At 48.7% G+C, this 22,486-nt stretch overlaps 2 protein-coding genes and 1 pseudogene across 2 annotated transcripts; 2 read left to right on the top strand and 1 right to left on the bottom strand.

Moving 5' to 3' along the window:
• Window positions 1-3,498: 3,498 nt before the first annotated feature.
• LOC136500080 (leucine-rich repeat extensin-like protein 2) lies at window positions 3,499-4,920 on the top strand (annotated as a pseudogene).
• Window positions 4,921-13,358: 8,438 nt separating this feature from the next.
• Window positions 13,359-14,883, bottom strand: LOC136499231 (transcription factor PCF2-like). The gene has a single exon (XM_066494941.1). It carries the CDS (start codon window positions 14,736-14,738, stop codon window positions 13,641-13,643), a length of 1,098 nt encoding a protein of 365 aa, XP_066351038.1. The 5' UTR covers window positions 14,739-14,883; the 3' UTR covers window positions 13,359-13,640.
• Window positions 14,884-16,778: 1,895 nt separating this feature from the next.
• Window positions 16,779-19,566, top strand: LOC136501065 (uncharacterized). The gene is made up of 6 exons (XM_066496558.1): window positions 16,779-17,336; window positions 17,452-17,511; window positions 17,605-17,662; window positions 17,799-17,942; window positions 18,464-18,631; window positions 19,303-19,566. Exons 1-6 carry the CDS (start codon window positions 17,278-17,280, stop codon window positions 19,348-19,350), a joined length of 537 nt encoding a protein of 178 aa, XP_066352655.1. The 5' UTR covers window positions 16,779-17,277; the 3' UTR covers window positions 19,351-19,566.
• Window positions 19,567-22,486: the final 2,920 nt, after the last annotated feature.

The following is a 22,486-nucleotide window of genomic DNA, read 5'->3' as shown; positions in this document are numbered from 1 at the left end:
ACTACCATCTGAATCGATTGAGAAATGGATCGAATCCATTAGCGAGGTGATGAAATCACCAAACCTAACCAAATCAAACCAAACCAAACGGTATACCTGAAGAGTGGAGTAAAATTGCTGCAGCTGATGCCTGTGTGGTGGCGGTGGGTGTACTGGGCCAACCCGGTGGCATGGACGGTGTACAGGCTGATGTTCTCGCAGCTCGGAGACCGGACGGAGCAGATCCTGGTGCCGGGCCTCGGGGAGCACACGGTGCGCGAGTTCCTAGAGGAATACCTGGGCCTGCAGGACCGCTACTTCGAGCTGGTGGCCTGTCTCCATCTCGCCATCATCGGCCTCTTCGCCTTCCTCTTCTTCTTTGCCATCAAGCACCTCAACTTCCAGCGCAGGTAGGAAGCCTCGCAGGCTCGCACCACCACCTGCTGCCACTGCCGGCCAATGTGGCGTGCGATGGCAGCAAGTAATACCTGACTCAGGTCAGACAGTAACCACTTCCTAACAAAACTGTAGAAAAGGCTGGGAAGGAAGGGGCAACCTGTCCGGTTGCAAAACAGCAAAAGTGTACATATATTACTAGTACAGAGAAATTTGTTTCAAAAAAATTACTTGTACAGAGAAATGAATTGGTCATGAGTAATTAACTGTGTTTATCATGTGAAGGAATAAAAGTAGATTCAAGGGGAGTGCAAATAGTGTAATGATTAAGATTCAGAAAATGGAAATGTGTTGTTTGTCATCATTTCAGTTTTTGAATCTTGACTCTTGAGAGCTAGATAGAATGAAACTGCTGCAATTTTCAGCTTTGTGTGATGTTTATATGAGCAAGAGACACCATACTGATGCTCCCTGGTTGTATTTTGTGATTGGCAGTGATCATGGTAGTGGGACCTCAGCGACAGCGCTCTTTGTAGAGAAAAGAAAAAGAAAAACACATCTGGTTTAGATTCAGGCGAAATTCAGCAAGTCTGTTCACTCAAAAAGAACTTAAGTTTGCAAGCATCTCCAACAAAAGCCAAAATAATATACTCCCAAAAAAAATTGTTTCCTGAACATTGACAAAATGATTTGGGAGGGAAAAGGCATCCAGACACCAACACTTTGCCTTTTGTTAATCAATATTGCAACTGCATATGATTGACTCAAAGTTACCTGAATAACTTTCAACATCCAGTTACGCGAAAGCAACTCAGTAGCTGCTATGTAATGTAACCTTAACTTATTTCATCCAACAAGAATTCGAATATAATTCTTGAACTAATAACCTAGAGGCTGGAGTTTTTTTAATAAAAAAAAGGGCGTACCCAGTGCAGAGAGCTCCCACTCTGTGCGGGGTCTGGGGAAGGGTGTCAGTGGCAAGCCTTACCCTCGCCTGTGTAATGAGAGGAGACCGCGACTCGAACCCAGGACCTTCCGGTCACAGGCGGTAAGACTCTACCGCTTGCACCAGGCCCGCCCTTCGCTGGAGTTATTTTAATGCTTTAACTAATATAACAACACTTTTGGGGAAAAAAACATACAAACATAAGTGGTTCAGAGGCAACCTCAACCTTATCTCTGAACCTGAAGATGTATTAAAACCTGATGTTCAGAACATTTCAGAAGTAAAAAAAAAATACCAACATCACAACAAATATCCAGACTTCGATATATGAGCAGAATTTTGGGGAGAAATGCTAGTGACGTCAAAGATGACCGTTAACATCAAATCATCCTGAAAATAACTCATACATATGATGGTTTAATGGCTGTTTCTTATCTGCTTCTTCTCGATACTACTTGCTTGTAGTGTAGTGTTGTCCATGTGCCCTATCATTCTATAGGGGAATTTCGACGAATAGCTAGCGTGCATATCGGTACCTTACGGAAGACTGTGGCTAGCTCGCCGCGGGTGAAGTTAACGGTGGCGGCGGCAAATCGACGGGGCCGCGGCGGCAGGGAGACGGAGGCAAAGGCTCGCATCGGTGACCTGCTTCCACCTCGCCAATATCGGCCTCTTCGCCTTCCTCTTCTTCCTCGCATCAAGCACCTCAACTTCAAGCGCAGGGTAGGATAGGAATCCTCGCAGGGTCGCAGCAACGCCCGCCGCCGGCGCCGGGCGATTTGCCGTGCGATGGCTGCAAGTAATACACGACTCGGATCACACGGTAAGGTAACCGCTCCCAAGCAAGATTGTAGAAAAGGCTAGGAACTGGGAAGAAAGGGGCGCGACGTGTCCCTCTGCAAAAGTGTGCATAGAATACGTAGTACAGAGAAATGGATTAGTAGTGAGTAATTAACTGTGCTTATTGTGTGAAGGAACACGCAGATTAAAATTACGATTGGGGAAATGGAAATGTGTTGTTTATGCTCCTCCTAACGAAATAGGAGAGGGAGGCCGTCGCCGCTGCTTCTCCAACTGCAAGCTGTTCGGCTGATCCACTTTCGGCTGATGTCGGATGATTTCAATAGTATTATGTGAGAGAGAATAAAATGAAACAAACTTTATACTCTTTTCTAGCACACTTCCTATATGTCAGGTGCCTGAAATCGAAATCGACGATTTCAGGTGACGCCCACGCCTGCAACGCCCGCACCCGCCACCGGAGTCGAAGGAGCGGCGACGGCCTCCCTCTCCAGCCTCTCCCCTTCTTTCTTCTACAAATCTGACGGGCATAGAAGGGGTTCTGGGAGAGGCAGGCTGGCCAGACAGAGGGGACGGGGGCAAGCAGCTTTGGATCCTGGCGGTGGTGGAGGCAGCCGGGCCAGGTCGGGTTCTCGCTGGAGTTGGAGAAGAAAGAGATGGTGGGAGAGGGAGGGCGCCGCGGACGCGGTAAGGTCTCGCCGGAGCTCCACGTCCGAGACCCAGCCACGCCGCGGCTGGGGCGGGGGAGCGGGCGGGACGCATGACGCGGGTTCAAAGAGTTGCGGAGGAAGAAGATGAACAACGGCTATAGGTAGGCTGAGACGTTGGATCTTATTCAATGGTTGAGAACGTTGCCTGGAAAACAATCGAATTTTCACACGGCATTATAACAGTACCCCCCTCCCCCTTCCCTTTTGTAGGGGAGAAAAAAACATATCAGGTTTAGATAGAGTTAGACGAACTTACCAAGTCCGTTCTCTCAAAGAAAAAAGAGAAAATTATTTCGTTGCCATTGAAAACTATAACAATCCCTTTGTTGCCATTCAAAATTACATGTTTCCTTCGTTGCCATCGGATTTAGATTTTTCGTTCCCTCGTTGCCACTGCTGTTACAGAGGAGTCATGGCATGACTTCTCTTCCTTCCTCCGTGACCGTGACAAAGCGCGCTCGTAGGCGCAGGCGCAAAGAGACACCACCGTCACACACCCAGCGCACACACACACTGATGAGTGATGACTAATCAGCGAGATGAGCTGAACTGAGCTTGTTGTGCAGCTGGCCCCCATGTGACTCTGTGTGACAAGCCTGCGCTGCGCTTGCCTTCATCAATCACACACACACACACGCCCCTCCCAGCCCCATGTGCCCGCTCTGAATGCCACTGCCCGCTCCACGTTTCCCTCTCCTCTCTCTCTCTAGATCACAAGACCGACCCGCTGTCCGGCTCGCATTCCCTGCCTCTCCTCCGGTCGGATCGCACCACGCCTTCGCGCTGCTGCTGCTCACCTGCCCCTCGGCGGCGCAGCAGGAGGGGGTCGTGTCTGAGTCGTACGCGTCCTCGCTCTCGTCCCGCTTCGACGCGCCGCCATCATGGGCGTTCCCGAACCCTCGCCTCCGGGCGTCCTACGCCGCGCTGCAAGCGTGGAAGCGCACCGCCATCTTCTTTGACCCTTCCAACTTCACCGCCAACTGGGTGGGGCCCAACGTCTGCGCCTACAATGGCGTCTTCTGTGCGCCCCTTCCCGGCAGCACCTCCCATGACATCATGGTCGCCGGGATCGACCTCAACCACGTCGACATCGCGGGGTACCTTCCCGCGTCGCTGCTGCTGGGCGTCCCGGACCTGGCGCTGTTCCACATCAACTCCAACCGCTTCTACGGTGTCGTCCCGCGCACGTTCGCGCACCTCCACCTCCTCCACGAGCTCGACCTCAGCAACAACCGCTTCGTGGGCGGGTTCCCGAAGGTGGTGCTGTCGCTACCGGCGCTGCGGTACCTGGACCTCCGCTTCAACGACTTCGAGGGCAGCATCCCGCCGGCGCTTTTCGACCGCCCGCTCGACGCCATCTTCCTGAACTCCAACCGCCTCCACAACCCAATCCCAGCGAACCTCGGGAACTCCCCAGCCTTCGTCGTCGTGCTCGCGCACAACGACCTCGGCGGGTGCATCCCGCCCAACATCGGATGGATGGCCGACACGCTCAACGAGATCGTGCTCATCGCCGACGAGCTCACGGGATGCGTCCCGCCGTAGGTCGGCCTGCTCTAGAGGCTCACCGTCTTTGACGTCAGCGTCAACCACCTGCAGGGATAGCTCCCCGCCAACATCGCTAACATGGCTGCTGTCGAGGAGCTCAACGTCGCCCGCAACCGTCTCGAGGACGCCATGCCGGCGGGAGTCTGCGCGCTCGCCAGCCTCAGGAACTTCACCTACACCGACAACTTCTTCACTTCGCGCCCGTCCTGCGTCAAGGCCACCGCCGACGGCGCTTGGAACTACATCCCCGGCGCACCGGCCCAGCTCCCGCCGTCGTAGTGCGCGGTCGCCGCGGCACACCCATTCGACTGCAGCAAGGCGCAATGCCAGGAAGCCCCGGGCTACACCCCGACGTCGGGCGGTGGACACGCACGCGGCGACCGCGGCCGCGGGAGCGGCAACCAGCCGCCCACGCCGGTGTCATCGACTCCTAGAGGCAGAATTGCAGGGAACCCGCCGCCATCGTCTGCTACTCCCACTCCCGCGGGAGCGAAGTCACGCCGTGACTCCTCTTTAACAGCAGTGGCAACGAGGGAATGAAAAATCTGAATCCGATGGTAACGAAGGGAACATGTAATTTTGAATGGCAACGAAGAGATTGTTATAGTTTTCGATGGCAATGAAGGAATTTTCTCAAGAAAAAAAAGAAGAGGTATGTTTGGATCTTCGGACTCAAGCAAGAGCATAGCCAAATACTAAACTAAATCATGAACCCAAAACTAGTTTTGTGTTTTGCAAATCCTACAACTAAAAAGAAGAAAGCGTGGATATCTTTTTGGTGCGACATTTGTTTTGGTTCGTCCGTCTGCCCAGCCCGTGCGATACCCTGCGCGATAGAAAAAGAAATTGTCATCCCTGCGATCCCCGCCTGCTTTGAAGGAAACAAATCGATCACCTGGGGCCACATGCATGGAAGGAAACAATAATCATGCATGAAAGGAAACAATAATCATGCATAGAAAAGAATAATCATGCATGGAAGGAAACAATCATCATTTACTCTCTTTTTAAATAGTGATCTTCATTTCAGCGCCCTTCATATAGTTTAATAATGGTTGTGGAGCTAGGCTTGCGAGAACTTACTTTTAATTGGGTTGCGAGCTAAGGATGTAGTACTTCAATGGGTGCCTTGGTTGAGTTCTACAATTGCCAAAAATTGATGGTGCTGATAAGATTGATAATCCTGTAACTCTGCAGTACTTTCTTTTTTTCAAAAAAAAGGAGGGCAAATGCTACTTATGGTCGAATCCATGTTCTTTTTGTTGTTTTGATTTGATGTCCACAGCCCACAGCCCATATGTTAACTTTCAGATGTGTTTGTAAAAAATCAAAAGGAGTTGGCCTAATGCTAATCTTTCTTGTCGTCTTTTTTATTCTTTATATTTATACTAGGTAGTGTGCCCGTACGTTACTACGGAATAACTAACAATTTATACTAAAAATACACGGATTGCACGATAAGATAATAATATTGTAAAAATTAAATACCAACATTAAAGTGACATTTAATCCAAAAAGCAAAGTTTATGAATTTAACACAGTCACGGAGTGCGCGGCGTTGCAGGCTCACAAACTCTACTTTATAGATATTTCCATGATGCGGCTAAGATAATGTTTTATATTGGCATGAAGAAATCTCTTATATCCATTTCTTTCATTGTAATCCATTTATCTGGACAATGTTTGAGATGAGGGCACGGTTATAGTTTTTAGTAGCTTTATGATATTGTCCGAAGCTATGAGATGGTTGATGTCTTGCAATGATCCTTTGAAAGGTCCTAATGGCTAGAGGGGTGAATAGCATATTAAAAATTTCTACAACAACACTTAACAAACCGGTTAGACAATTATGAGACGAAACGAGTGTTGCGCTAGCCTACTAAAAAAGCAAGCCACCTACCATAATTCTAGTTTATGTAGTTTCTATCCACACAATAACTATGTCACTACACTAAGTTAGTGTGCTCTCAAAAGGCTAACTAAAGAGTTACACTAACCAAACTAATAAACTCTCACAACTAGCTACAATAAAGAGCTTGACAACTAGTTTGCGGTAATATAGAGAGTGAGCAAGATAGTTATACTATCTTGTCGATGAGTGAATCAATCAATCACAAGGACGAATACCAATGAAAACCAATTACCTCAGAATCAAATGATGAACACAATGTTTTTTATCGAGGTTCACTTGCTTGCCGGCAAGCTACTCCTCGTTGTGCGATTCACTCACTTAGAGGTTCACGAGCTAATTGGCATCACACGTCAAACTCTCAATAGGGTGCTTCACAACCAACACAAGATGAGGATCACACAAGCCACGAGCAATCCACTAGAGTACCTTTTGGCTCTCTACCGAGGAAAGGTCAAGAACCCCTCACAATCACCACGCTCGGAGCCGAAGACAATCACCACCCTCCGCTCGACGATCCTTGCTGCTCCAAGCCGTCTAGGTGACGACAACCATTAAGAGTAACAAGCGAATCCCGCAGCAAAACACGAACACCAAGTGCCTCTAGATGCAAACACTCAAGCAATGCACTTGGATTCTCTCTCAATCTTACAAAGATGATAAATCAATGATGGAGATGAGTGAGAGGGCTTTGGCTAAGCTCATAAGGTTGCTATGTCAATACAAATGGCTAAGAGAGTGAGCTTGAGCCAGCTATGGGGCTCAAATAGAAGCCCCACGAAATAGATCCATTGTACCTCTTCACTGGACACAACACGGGGTGACCGGACGCTCCGGTCATATTGACCGAACACTGGATCTCAGCGTCCGGTCACACGATGCGTGCCACGTGTCCCCTCTCTTCAAATATTGATCGTCCGATCTCAACGGTCAAGTGACGACCGGACGAAGCAGCTCAAAGTGATCGGACGTTGAACCCCCAGCGTCCGGTCATTTCTAGTAAGCATCCAGAGACGATTTTCTTCGACCGGATGCATCCGGTCACAATTGACCGGACACAGCCAACGTCCGGTCAGTCACCTTGATCACTGTGCTGCCACATCAGCTGGACCGAACGCAGCCTTCCAGCGTCCGGTCACTGAGTGACCAGTGACTAACTCATTTTCACATCTATCTTCTTCACCCTTGCTCAAATGTGCCAACCACCAAGTGTATCACCATGTGCACATGTGTTAGCATATTTTCATAAATATTTTCAAGGGTGTTAGCACCCCACTAGATCCTAAATGCATATGCAATGAGTTAGAGCATCTAGTGGCACTTTGATAACCGTATTTCGATACGAGTTTCACCCCTCTTAATAGTATGGCTATCGAACCTAAATATGATCACACTCGCTGTAGGGGAATAGACCCCCTATAACCTTATGGGTATACATGGGCCGCACCACCGGAGGTGGCTCAGTCCGCAAGATGAAGCATGCGGAGTACGCTATATTGTAATTGTACCAAATTGGATACTTTACTTATAACCTTGTCCCTTCAGAGTATATAAGGAGGGGCAAGGGCCCCCCTAGAGGACAGATCATCTAGATTATACAGATCATAACAGATCTTACCTCAATCAATACAGAATAATGAGACATAGGACGTAGGTATTACGCCAACACGGCGGCCGAACCTGTATAAATCTTGTGTTTTGTGCTTCTGTAACCATCTGGTTCCTGATTACACGCACCGTCTACCGATAATCTACCACCACGGGCACCCCTTCGGTGGACTGCCGACCATATTTCGTCGACACTTGCTAAATATCTTGATCACCAAAACAAAATGGCACCTACCATTTATACATTTGCCTTGAGCTTTTTGTTCTTCTCTTTCTTCTTTTCAATTCCAAGCACTTGATCAGCACCATGGCATCACCATCATCATGTCATGATCTTCATTTGTTTTACCACTTGGAATGTGCTACCTATCTCATGATCACTTGAGAAACTAGGTTAGCACTTAGGGTTTTATCAATTTACCAAAACCAAACTAGAGCTTTCATCCTTTCATTAATTTAGTTTTCTATCTATGTTTAATTGTTTATTCAGTCTATTTTATAGGCACGCCGGTAGATAATGGATGATAAAATTCAAGCATCCATAATTTATCTCTTTGACTTTGAGCATGAGTTTTATTTTTATTTTTTAATTGATATATTGTCCTTTTGTTTTTACCGTAGCGTTAGCACGGGCATGCATGAAAAACGAAGATGTCTTTACACTGTAGAAATCTTTCAAAGAAGATCATGCATAGATTATTCTTGTATTGAATATTATATATACAATCACCTAAATATTCTAATTAAACTACAAAATTTTGAATTAGGATACGAGATAAGACATGTAAACAGATATTTCAAAACTACCTGTAGAGTCCAAAGAACTTAATAAATAAATCCTTCTGGAGGCAATGCAAATTCTCTCTAATCTTTCATTTGGTGTAGTTAGTGTTATCATAGTACCCGTATGTATTCATAGGAAATAAATCGTGGACAAAACGTGGACACTTTTTGGTGCGATATTTCAATATGGATCCATTGTTCTGCCAATATCCTTGAGACAGATCACATAAAAAATGAGAGTCTCTCTATGAGATTGCTCATAAAAGACTCAAACGTATATCTGATCATGATAATGTTGAATTGCTTTGCATCAAAAGCATCGGCAATAATAAACGGGGACATATGTTTTAGTATGCATAGTAGAGGAAAACTCAATCTTGGCCTTCTCAGCAGCTTTTCTGAGCCTTTTGCCGTGCTAACTTGTCCTTACTCAGATAGTCAAGAGGTGCACCATAATTATGCACCACTAAGAAAAGTGTCACCATTGGTTGCCTTGACCTGAAAAATATGTCAAAATTAAGAATTACAACACCTAATTCAACATCTTGGAACAGACACTCAAGTGGATATCTTATTCTATAATATATGTCTGTGTGGAATAGTCCTAAAGCCACACATATTTATACGGTGAGTATAACATACTTTATTTTAAAATTTTATGAGAGATTTTTTAAGACACGCAGTATTATCCATGTGACAGGTACTAATATTTACATATATACTCAAACATGTGTGTACAGGATTATATGGAGATGCAGCGGAACTTATTCATGGGTTTATTGGCGCACGAAAGAAATTGATATCGGAGAATTCTTTCTGCCGATATAAAATATTATCTTAGCCATATCACGAAAAAGTCTATACAGTAGAGTTTGTGAGTCTGCGACGCCGTGCTCTCCGTGACTGTGTTAATTTCACGAACTTTGTTTTTTAAATTAAATATCATTTTAACGTCGGTATTTAATTTAACAGTATTGTTATCTTATCGTGCGATCCGTGTGTTTTTTAGTACAAAAGATTTAGTTGTCCTGTAGCAACGCAAGGGCACGCTACCTAATATTTCCTCCGTTGCTTAATATAAGCCATATAGTTTTTAGCACCAATATTAATGCACGGCTTGGGGAAGGATGTGACACCGTGGAAAAAAAAAGAAAAATCAGGCCATCTTCTCTCTTCCAATCAGATTGCTTTCAGTTGGGATATGTGCTATGTACGATGGGAAGGTTTCCAAACTAATCAACATGGAAACTGATATGTACCTATATTTTAGAATTTTTTTTAGAAACATGTATGGCATATATTAAGGAACGGAGGAAGGACTACTTAGGACCACGAGTAGTTTTTTTTTTAGCAAACTGGCGACCAGACGTGGCCGCGCGCGGTATCCGGCCCTCTCGACGCCATTCCCTTTTGCCATGCCATCGATCGACTCCTTCCATGCGCCAAACGGCTGAGGATCGGTCTCAACTCTCAAGTTCTGAACTGGGCTAGTAGATGAAGATGACAAATTCAGTTTTCAGGGTAGTGTAGACTGTAGACATCTGCAGTCCTGCAAGTGCATCTCTGCACGCGCACGGCTTCATCACCCGTTACAGGCGGCCCTCGCGTTTACTTTCTTCTCGGCAGTCGGCATGGGGAGCGAGTGGCGAGTGATGGGCTTCTTTGGCCTGGTTCGGCTTACTGAAACTGCTAAAAATACTATTCTGACTGAAATATTTTAAGAGAAAAATACTATTTCGATTAAAAAAAAAGCTAAATAAGCCAGATATAAAGTAAGCCGAACGAGCCTTTCTCGGCAACGGAGGCGCCAGCCGATGCCATTATTCTCTGCGGGGATCTGCACGTTTGTGGTATCTGAAGCAAAAGGTTATTTGTTGGACACGGTGACATGCAGAGGATTTCTCTCCTCGGCGCGGGGAGGAGTTGTCTTGCACTGCAGCATGGTGCTCGGCTGCCGCAGCCGCCGCCGCCCAGGAACCCCGTACACGAGCCCATCACGAGATTATCATGACCAACCATCCGCCGCCGCCAACGGGGAGCGGACGCCCGACGGGCGCGGGCGAAACCTTGAAATGATTTGGCAAAAGCGCCTCGTCGTTTCGCAAGCGTGCGCAAAACCAAAAAGTGCGGCAGTGGGTGGATGGATGGGACGATGGGGAAGGAAAGAACGACGCGGCCTGGGCCGACCGGCCGGACCGGACGAGGGAGGAAGCATCCGAGCGGGATGGCATCGAGGCGCACCGTGCTCCGTGCACGAGCAAAATGCTAATCCAACAGGCAGGCGGGCCCCGCTCGCCTCGCTAGTGTCGGCCTCGTGGCTGAACTTGAGCCGGTAGATGTAGGCTTTGAACGGAAAGCGCGCAGCGCGAGCATGCGTGCGCCACTCGCCGGCAGGAAAAGCCGCGCGGCCGCTTTCTCTCCGGCTTATCGCCGTACTGCTTCTGCTTGCTAGTACACGACTAGTAGCAGTAAGTACGTGCGCTCGTTCTGTCAGTTGTGGTAAAAGACAAAGGGCACAGGTGCAGTTACAGTAATCCGGCTTATATAAGCATCCCCCACTTTTCTATTCGGGAAAATTGGCATTGTACCATCAAAAGATTACATGTTTAGCAATTTACCATTAAAAGATTGGTTCTTTGATATATATCATGAAAAGATCACAACAGTATAGATCGGTAGCATTTCTGTTAACTTTGCTAACGCCATCTGTTCTATATCTCTTTCTCTTTCCACTTCGGTCAAGCAACCATTCCGGTGCGGCCGCACAAAGGCGTAGAAGCAGCATTGGGTCCGGAGCGCCCGGAGCCTCGCCGTCACCGCGGAGGAAGTGGCGGGCCGCGCGGGCAAAAGATACGAGCGCAGCAAAGCAGCTCCCCGTGCGCACCAGCGAGGTCCCGACACCCGTGGCCTTGGTCGTGACGACAAAGTTCTGGGGGCGGCTCGCGCGCCACCGCCTACGCAGCCACCTGCGCGGCTCGCACGCCATCGCCCGCGCAGCCGCCTACAGAGCTCGCGTGTCGCGCGGCCGCCGGGGAGCTCGTGCGTCTTCCTCGCCCCGCTCCGCGTCCGCCTACCCCGCCGAGGGAGAGCCCCGCTCCACATCCACCCAGCACGCCGAGGAAGAGCCTCGTCGTGCACTCGTGCTCCACACGCTTGCCAACATCAGCCTGCTTTTTTGTTCTTCTTCCTCGTGAGCCCCGAGCTGAACCCAGCCGCGCCCCGCCGCACAGGACGCAGCGCGCTCGCCATCATCATGGCTAGCATCTTGCTTCCCTTCGCGTTCGGCAGCGGCTTCCCGACCGTGTGGGATGGGGACAGGAGTCATGGGACGGCTGCCCCTGTCGTGGCCGCGGGTGGTTGGAGCCAGAGCCGAAGCCACCCGTCTCCACGCGCGGGGCGGGGTCCTTGGCGGCGCGAGTGTGCGGACGCAGACGCGGAAGACGCTAGGCGGGCATGCAGCGCGAGCATGGACAGGCAAAGGAAGCCCCCCCACGGCGAAGCGCCGCTTGCTGCCAAGGTCGTCGTCAACAGGGAGACCGCTGGATCCTTCTCACCTCGTTCATGTTCCTCCCCGAGACCGGTCCTGCTGCCCCGCCGGCCTTCACCTCCCGGGCTGGCAGTGGCGAGTGCTAGGCCAACCCGACGCCATCCTTGCCAGTTGCGTGCCCATGTTCTTCGTGGAAAGGCTTCAAAGAAGACGACTCAAGAACAAAGATACAATAGGACGTTAGCGAAGTTAACAAAAGTGGTAGAAACCAACAACGGTTGTGACCTTTCGGTGCTATACAGCAAAGAAAAAATATTTTAATGATAGATAGCTAAACTTAACATCTTTTTATGCTACGCACCCAATTTTTCCTTTCTACTCGGGAGCCGCCACGGGAATGTCGGCTACTGCCTGCTGCCGGCACGGCGAATACAGTCCTCATGTTATGTTAACTGTGACTGGATTTGGGATCCAGCGTGCGGATATTCGCAGGGTCCCACGTCACCCGCACCCACCCACAACCTGGGCCCCACCGGGACCGGGTCCCCACGGCGGGGAGAGAGAGAGGAGCACTGCACAGCGGACGGAGCACGGCACCGGGAGGCCCGCGCGGCCCCACCACCAGCCTCCCAATACGTGTCGGAGCCGCTGCCCACCAGCCGCTCGCGAGCCGAGCGGGGCCAGGTCGCAGGCAGGACCCCACACCTACCGCGGCGCCCGCCGAGGCCCCCACCACGCGGCGCGGCGGCACCGAGGCGGGGCCCGCGCCACCGGTCACGTGACCGGCAGCTCGTGGCTGGCTGGCTGTCCCCAGTCCCCCACCCGCCCCAGCCGGCGCTGCCGCTGGTGCGCTCGCTCTCTCTCAGAGAGCCCCCGCACGGTCCGCGAGGGCGCGCTTGGACCCACCACCACATCGCTTTGCGCCCGGGGCCCGCGCCCCCACCGCACCCGGAACCACCGGCTCCCGGCCCCACACGCCGGAGCCGAAGAAAAGCAACCCACCCCCGCCGGCCCCCACGTCCGGCCGTGTGCGTTAAATTTTGCCACCACGTACGCACGTGCTTCCCGCTCCGCCTCGCCTCCATCCCTAGCAACTAGCAGTAGCACTTGTAGCAGAGTCGAGTCCTAAAACCCATCCCTCCTCAGGCTCAGCAAACAAAAATGGCGATACAGTAAAAAAAAAGAAATATATTAGCAAAAGGTCGTTAATTTAACTCAATAACAAATCAGCTGCTAAATTTCATTTGCATTACACGCTGCTTCTACTACGGTACTACCTCTTTCATCTTCTTCTTCTCCCTACCACTAACACTGGGGTCACTGAACGTGAGCTGCTACGACAGAAAGCATCATGTAGTTCATCATAAGGAGGATTGCAAAAGGGGATGAAAAGAGGGGAGAGATTAAATTAGAGACAGCAAAAGAAACTAAGCTTTGGGAGGTTGGACTTTCTGGGCGTACGGTGTGGCGTGTTTACTCTTCTGGGCTGGAGTCGGACACCGGCTCCTCGTCGTCGTCGTCCTCCTCCTCCTCCGGATGGTCGACGTCGCCGCGCCCGCCGCGCTGCTGCTCGTGGGACTGCTGCAGGTGCAGCTGCTCCGAGTTGCTGTTGTGAGACATGCTGGAGATGGGCTGATGCTGCTGCTGGAAGTCGGCGACGTTCACCGCCGCGGGGAACACGGCGGTCTGCGCGCTGCCGAGGTTGATGAACTGCGGCGCGGACTGGATGGCCCAGAACTGCGTGGGCTGGGTGGCCACGCCGCCACCAGCCGCGGCGCCAGGCTGGGGCACCATCCACACGGCGGTGGCCTGCGGGATCATGCGGTTGCCGCCGCCGCCGCCGCCGGGGCTGCCGGCCGCAGGGACCGCGAAGACCGGGACGAGGCCTTGCGGGGCGCCCGACGCGGTGATGGGGGCGAGGCCGCTCGGCACCGAGATGGCCGCTCCGCCGGTGCCCTGCAGGAGCGGGTCGGCGATGACCGGGTAGTACGCCGCCGCGGGCGCCGCGGTGGCGAGCGGGAACGCGCCGGCGGCCGCACGCGTGGGCTGCAGCTTCCGGCGGCGCTTGGCGGCGGACGCCTCGTCGCCGTCGACCACGGTGGTGAGCGACGAGGGGCTGGAAGACGAGGACGACTGCGTGGGGATGCGGAGCACACCGTCGACCGTGGTCGCGATCGCCGGGACCGTGCCGGAGCCCGTGGCGGCGATGATGGCGGGCTCCGACTGCTGCAGCAGCCACCGGATGGTCTCGCCGTCCGACTTGTGCCCTAGCTCCCGCGTGAGCTGGAAGATCCTGGCCGCGCACGCCGCGGGCATGCGGATCCGCCGCCCCCGGCCTTCCACCTTGGTGTGCCGGTCTCGGTTCCGCGGCGGCGGTTTGCTCCGCACCATGGCCATCCCGCCGAAGAACTCCACCGGCTCCGGCTTCGGGACCATGAACCCGTGCATGGGGATCGCGCCCATCGCCATCCCGGCCGCCGCCGCCGTCGCCGTCGCGACGCCGCCGGCTACGTGGTGTTGCCGCGCGCCGTCCCCGTCCTCCGCCCTGTTGTCCTGCGCCTGCGCCTCCATGGCGCGAATCGAAACGAGCGGGGCGGGGAGAGATTGGATTTTCTTGTAACCGCTCTCGCTCCGGGCGCTCGGTGGCTCGCTCGTCCCTCTCCTTCCGCGTGTGGGGCTCGCCTCGGACGGTTTACTTGGCTCGCCGCCTCGGGCGAGAGAGCTAGATTTATCAGGCGGTGTCACTTGGCGGTGGGACCATGACGCCCGGGGCCACCGCCCAACCGGGTCACGCCGGGGGACCCGGCTGACCTGTACCGGGGCCCGCCGCATTAATCTGCGCGCCGGGCGCGCATCCAACGGCCCAGGGCGCGTTGTCGTTTGCCCAGCTACCTGACGCGCGGGCCCGCGGCGTGGCCCCCACGCATGATGGTCAAATTTGCAGCGCATTCATGATTAATTAAGCTGTATTATGGGAGCGGCCATTCGGATTAGGGCAAGCATTAGCATGCGCATGGCCTTAAGATTCGCATCCGTGCGTGACTCGTGACCTCCCAGCCACCCAAGCTTTTCTGACAGGTTGGACCAGTGCTACAATAACGAAAAGAATGTAGTAGATGACAGGTGGCCCCGGCGCGGTGTAAGTGGGGCTGTGGTGGTGGAGACGGGGCCCACGGAGGAGGGACCGGCTATTTCGGGACACGCGTCGTGGGGTGAGCGGAGGTTACGGCTCGTGTAGCGTGTACGGGACTCTGCGTCCCGGGAGCAAGGGATCCGGAGCGGGACCCGGAGTGGTCGCTGGGCCCCGGATTGGCCCAGCTGGATCCAACGCGATAACTGGGGACCACCTGCCTGTAAGCAAGATCTGGGCCCATCCGTCCAGAGATATCGCGCGAGATCCACTGTGCAGTGGTAATCGCGTGGTTTGATGAGTGATGACCTTTCGGAGAATATTATATTATATTTGCATGTTTATAAAACAAGCCTCGTCGTAGTTAAGGATTGGCTCCTAAATGTAGCGAAGTTTTGATTAAGGGCATGTTTCGTTCCTTTAGTCCGTGGACTAAAGTTTAGTACCTGAACTAAAGTTTAGTTCGGATTCTGTTTGGTTTAAGGGACTAAAGTCCATTAATGTAATTGTATAAAGATAATATTATCTTTGTTGAGATGAAGATATTACAGCTGCTGGCTACGGGTGGGATGGGGAGTAACGAGGGACAGGATTGTCTCCAGAACACTTTAGTCCAGTTTAGTCACCCCCTCATGGACTAGAGGACTAAACCCTTTAGTCCAAATTTTAGTCCATGTGTTTGATATTTTAGGGACTAAAAGTGAGCATTTTAGTCCACATTTTAGTTTAGTCCATGGAACCAAACAGACCCTAAATGATGGTAGCCATATTAGGGCAGTCCCAATGATGCATTGATGATGGTTTCTATCCTCATTAAATGACTTACCACGTAGGCAAAACGTTGACATGGTAACATAATTAATGAAGAAAGAGAGCAAAAATCATAGAAATGGTTTCTTCATGAAGAAATCAGGTCTACTCTTGACCCAATGCACCAAGAAACCATGAAATCGTCCATTGGGGAGAAACCATCCAGTTTCTAGGAAGCTCGTGTCGTACTCCCATTGGAGGAAGAAGATAGAGTTGGAAAAGAGAAAGAGAAAATAATTATTACTTATAGAAACCATAGGTTGAAAAGCAGTACTTTTTTGGTACGGTATCCTATGTTATAGAAACTACTAATTTCTTTTATTGGGACTGCCCTTAGGTTTTTGATTGAGAAGACAAATAATTGCAGTAGAAGCAAACATTAAAATATTAGGGAAAATGGTGTTCTTACCCTTATGTAGGAGTCTAATTGTGATTTTGCCCTTATTTTCTCAACTTTGTGATTTTGCCCTTGCTATTTTGAATTGAATCGTCCATTTGCCCCTGGTTTGGATGCCGGCAGATGGTCATGGAATAAATGAATTAAAAAAATTTAAAATCTAAAAAAACAAAGGCGAAAAAGACCAAATTGCCCCTTATCCTTATATTCACACTCCACTCCCTAAGGAAACTGTGCCTCACGGGCCGGCTGCATCGACCGGGGCGGACGGCGGCGTTGGACAGCGCACGGCGCGCGGTGCGGCAACGGCTCCCGGCAGCGGGGCTCGTCGCGCGCGGGGCGGCGGTGGGGCTCGGCACGTGGCGCGCGGTGTGGGGGCGCGGGAGGGCCATGGGGCTTGGCACGCGACGCGCGGTGCGGGGGCTTCGGGCGTGCGGCGCTCGGAAGCGGCCGCGGCTCGGTCGCTCGGGCGCGGACGTGCGGTGGCCCAACTTCTCCCCCGCCACTCCGCAAGGTCCCTGTCACGCACGCCGCACAGCAGAACACGGACGCCGCACGCGCCGTCGCGACATTGCCCGCTACTTTTCCCCAAACCCTAGCGGCTAGCGGCGGCGGGACTCCGGCGACGGCGCGTGGCGGCTGCAACGGCGTGCGCTGGGGCGGCGGCCGCATCTGGCTCGGGCGGCTATTAGATTTTATGCTGTTAATTTCTTTTTTGGCAGCCCTCTGTATTTTGAATACCCATCCTTAAAATTCTGAGCCCCCGCCTGCCGATGAGCAAGAAGAGGAAGTCTCTGAATCCAGCCAACTCATTGAAAGACAGCGAACAAGTGTAAGCGTGTTGCCCAATTGTCATTTTACTAGTCTTTCCAGTTACGATTTGTGATGCACGCAGCTGCTGCTTATTGTTCTGTTGCTAATTCATTTACTGTTCTGTCCTTGAGCAGATTAGCCTCAGATTTCATCAGAGGAGACGATCTTGATGACCTATTATCGAAGCTTGTCAGGTAGCACCTGCTATTCTCTCGCCTTTTGTTTTTCTGTGTTGCTTCATTCTCATGTTGACAAGGGCGTAAAATGTATTTTTCATTCTTCTGTAGGAGTGTGGAGAGTGCCAAGGCTTCAAGGGGAGGCTTAACAGAAAAGATATGGATGAAGGTATCATTATCCTTACCTTGGTTTCACCAGCTTTTTACCGTCATTGTTGGCAGTCTGTTCTGTTCTCCTGAGCAAGCTCAGTAGAATGCAGCTTCTCTCTCTCTTCCTCGCATTTTACGACTGTTTCAACTTGCAGCAACAATTTGCTATCGGGGTCAATGATGTCACACGGGTTCTCGAGCGAATGCCGCATTCTGTTACTGCTTCTCATTCTACTCAAAGGTCTAGTGAAGCACCAACTGTCTCAGGCCGACGTCAAGCTCCTTTGGTGCCATTGCAGGTTAATTTTTCTTTCCTAGTTTGCTGCTGGTGTACCTCTATAGGCAGTCTACAATGGAATTGTATTTCCATTTCCATTGTGTGTATATATGAGGTGGAAGGAAGTGGCTTCTTAGTCGCTGCATGTACTGGATTAACTGCACAATATTGTACCATTTTGATTTTATCAAAGAGAAAGACATCAAGTAATTTTTTCTTGAACTTTGGCCACCTCCAACTTATCTTTTGTTACATACTGTGATATAAAGCCTTAATAATCAATTCTTGCATCAAATATATGCCGCCTTCTCCAAAGTTCAAACGAAGTCATTTAAACTGTTTTATTTTACCATGTATAGCTTATTCTCTATCAGCTCCATATGCAACAATAAAATGAGCCAATTAAGGATACATGTTGATCATGTTCAACCAAGAGCAAAGAAGAAGGGCGATTTCAAGTGTCACATACATCGATGACCACAGTTTTTGTGACGAACACTGAACCTGACAAATATTTCTTATCTTATTAATGCAACATTGCAGGCTGTCCTTGTAGCTGCTGACTGCAACCCCAAATGGTTAACAAAACACATACCAACACTAGCATCTACAAGGCAGGTACCAGTGTTGTGCGTGAAGGACAAGAAGGGAGGCTCACTAAGGTTAGGTCATGTGGTGAATGTCAGAACAGCGCTTGCCATTGGAGTAAAGGTGAACTTGCTTTCTTTTCTCATGGATTCTGATAAACTTTTCTGTCTAGAAAGTATCTTCTTGCTCTCGTGACTCGACAGCTTAGCTTGTATTCGATTCAGTCTGCTGTGTTCTCTGATTTCTGTCTGCTGTGTTGTCTTTGTTTTTTTACGAAATGCAGAGCAAACAATGGTTGTCGTTTAAGCAGTTTAGTATGACTAAATTGATAACAGACTGTAGACTGGCATGGAATTCGATTTGCTTGTTTGTTCAATCCGGTTTGAACATGCGTTTTCTACTGCTATGTGTTCCTTATATCAATACAGGATAGCATTGAGGTGGAAGCGCAAGGGATCTGAACTAGTGTGATTCTATATGCTAACTCATTTACAGTATATTCAGACTCTTGTCTTGCTCTTCAGATTAGTGATGTTGTCATGGCATGATGATTCTTTTTGAAGGTAAATCATGGCACGTGATTGTTGATTAGTTTAGCACAATGATATGTTGTGGATGACTCAGGAAGATAGCATTCTGATATGAAGTAGTTGATGAGCTTGACTCTCTGAATTTTCCTTGGCAAGTGTCCAGAAATTTGCAACGCTTCCGTCAGATTATTGCTCTAGTTCATTACCTGGATATCTCTAGTCCTAGGGTTTCACTTACACTAATAGATACTGTATATTTTTCAGCGGTCGTGCTGGTGCTGCCTACAACCCGGAGCCGTCGCGTTTCTGTAGTAAATGCTGCTATGGTCGATCATGATGATTCACAACTGTCTTTTTATTCATGTCATTCTCTTTTCCAATTTGGTTAGTAAATATATGGTGTAGTTTTATGGTTTGTAGTGTTACATGAACCAACTTGTATGGCGGTTACTTTTGCTGAAAAAACATGTACTGTATGACATTCCTATGTGGTAAGGCACTAAGGTTATCAGTGCATGCATCTACTTATACAGTTTGTTAACCGATGTTCTACATGCATTCTTATACATTGAAGATTTTTGGTCACACAAAAGATTATATCGAAATATTTCTTATGGCGTTACATCTGTCATCATTATGAACCTTTTGGTCCCAAAATTTTGAATATTTATCAATATTAAATCTGAGTTCAAATAATTGCAAGTTGTGCCAAATATGTTTGATCAAATTTAATCAATTGTTAGCATACAATAAAAAAGTATAATTCTAAATCAGGGTAAAATCACAATTAGGCATAACAAACAGGGGCAAAATCGTATGGGCATTCATGTCCTTTTGTACAAAGTTTAACACCGTTAGAGATGGATGACGGAGCAGGGGTAAACTGGTGCTTCGTGAATGGCACAGTAGGGGTAAATTCACAAAGTCAAAAAAACAGGGGCAAAATCACAATATCGATACAAAACAAGGGTACAAACGCAAGAGCCCAAAATATTAATATATTTCTTCTGTGCAACATTATTCCTATATAAAACAAGCAACAATTGCTAATGCTCCTGGTATAGTGTCACTTAGACCCTATTTGGATACAAGTATGGTTTTCAAAAGTTGTTGGATGTTTGGATAGACATTGTAGTTTCTAAAAACATGTTTTTGTCAAAATTGTAGTCTTCTCAGTTTTAAAAACTTCTCTCGTGATCTTTTTTAAAACCACAGCTTTATGTTTGTTCGGTTTTTAAAACCACAGTTTTGAGATACTACCTTAGTTTTTAAAAACGGTGTCATCGACATGCTCTTAATGTTTTAGGAAAGGCATTGGCGCGGTACAAGCTACCAGTATGGCAACATCTAATTGCTGGAAGTATGAATTGAAATTTTAATGTAGGAAAGAGACACAGTACATGGAGCCTGTAATACACAAATACGATGATTCCTTTGTGAGGTCTACGCATAAGTCCCTCGACAATTAAAACATTTGCCTTAGTATTAGTGAAATAAGTCATACAAAAGTAGCGTTGCGAGCAATAAAAAAAACTCGATGCGCGGGGATATGACAGCCCCGAAAAGCTATGCAACAATACCGTTGTTCACGTGAGACTTCATGTGAGACCTAGGCCAATCCTTGGACCTATACTTTTACTCGGGATATTTGAGGGGATTTTTTTTTACGATGCGCAGTTCTTGCTCATGCGAGGCCGGGGTCGAACTCCTGACCGTCGCTTGCATAACAATAAAAGGACAACCTTACAAAAAGGCAATCTTCATGTAATTATCACCCTTAAAATAAGGTAAATTATTACTCATAGATGGTTAGTCGTCTTATCCCGGTTTATTCCATAACATATGCGGTCTTGACCCCACACTGGATGCTTGACATTAGACCACCCATCGTTTTTGCAAATTACTGTGACAAATTAATTACTGTACAAAAGCATTGTTTAGTTGTTTGGATGAACATAGCCACACACTTGTAACGTTTACATGGCCTATACTACGTCATTTAAAAAGAACAATGGAAATATGCACACTTTATATGTATATGGTTTTAATTTAGGGCAATCATGAAAAATTACATCTTGACTTATTGGCCCCGTTCGGCTTGCTCCATTTTCGTCCTGTTCGGCTTGTTTTTTCAGCTGGAACAATAGTTTTTCTCTCACAACAATTCAGCCAGAGTAGTGTTTTCAGCCAGTTTCAGCCAAGATTCAGCAAGCCGAACGGGATCAATTGTGGTATAGGTACTAGGTACAAGGCGCGCGCCCTCGCGCGCGTCTACGGGCATAGGAAAAAAATTCATGGGATTGATCATCAGTTATAGGCCATTTTTTTATTAGAACTTAGCAAGTGGCATAAGTATCTGCAGCAGCACGTGGGTTTAGAAAGATAGTATGAACCTATTTACAAAGCATATATCTGTGAATCTTTTTTTTTTCATATTGCTAACAAATCCGAACTTGACTATGCATGGATGCAGAGGGCACTGCAGTGGTGGTCGCGGAGCTTAGCCTGGGCACATTCCCCATCCCTTGGAAGAAGCATAAAAAAACTATGTAGACAATAGACCGTGTTTGCAGTTTTAGGTCCATCTCCAAATCTGGGTTTACCTACAACTGAAGCACACACAGAAAACAAAGTTCACCAAACCATGCAAAAAAGTATATTGATCATGCTGGTAAATGGATATAAACTATATTGTGTAAGTTATGGCTTATGAATTATAAGCCACCTACTTCGGTAGGATAATTACAGCTTGACAGGCTGAGATTACTTCAATATCAGAAACAGATAGTAGGCTCTAAAGTAGCAGGAACTACAGAATTACATGTGCTGTTAATTTTTTAATCAAACTCGTACCATGTATAAAACTATCCAACATGGCATGGGAAGTCGAAAATAGAGTTTCAGCATATTATGATCTCTGGCATGAGCACACTTCAGATGCCCATGAACTCAAGTAGCACGACAACAGCGAAGCACGACAGCCACACCACAAGGGCATAAGGAGGTAGGAATTAGGAACTCTTGATTTAGTTCTTTTTTAATCGAAGGAGATTGAATCATACTCTTATGCCATCATGGAGTAGATAATGCTTTAGTTTGCTGCTATAGAAGCATAGATCTGTGCACTTCTTTTTTTTCCAAACTATTAGGACAAGGAATTGCCACAGCAGCAACTAATACATATCCATATCCATTATGACCCAGAGTGGATTAATTTAAGATGTAGTGTAGTACTGAGACAGTAACCGGCATCCTCATATTATTATTAGCCAGACAATAGGTGCTTTTCCCAATAAGCAAACATGGAGAAATTGGTGCACCAAGAGTAAGATGTCACACCGAGCAATCCAGAATGTGGAGCATCCGAATTAGAGTCCCCTCGTCAATCCAAGACCCACTAAAACGACAAGAACTGCAAAGAGTTGGAGTACAAAAACATGAATACGTG

This window comes from Miscanthus floridulus, chromosome 13 (genome assembly GCF_019320115.1).
Source record: "Miscanthus floridulus cultivar M001 chromosome 13, ASM1932011v1, whole genome shotgun sequence".
Taxonomy (NCBI): Eukaryota; Viridiplantae; Streptophyta; class Magnoliopsida; order Poales; family Poaceae; genus Miscanthus; species Miscanthus floridulus.
Note: the sequence above shows the minus strand (reverse complement) of the source record. Positions and strands in the feature narration are given on the sequence as shown.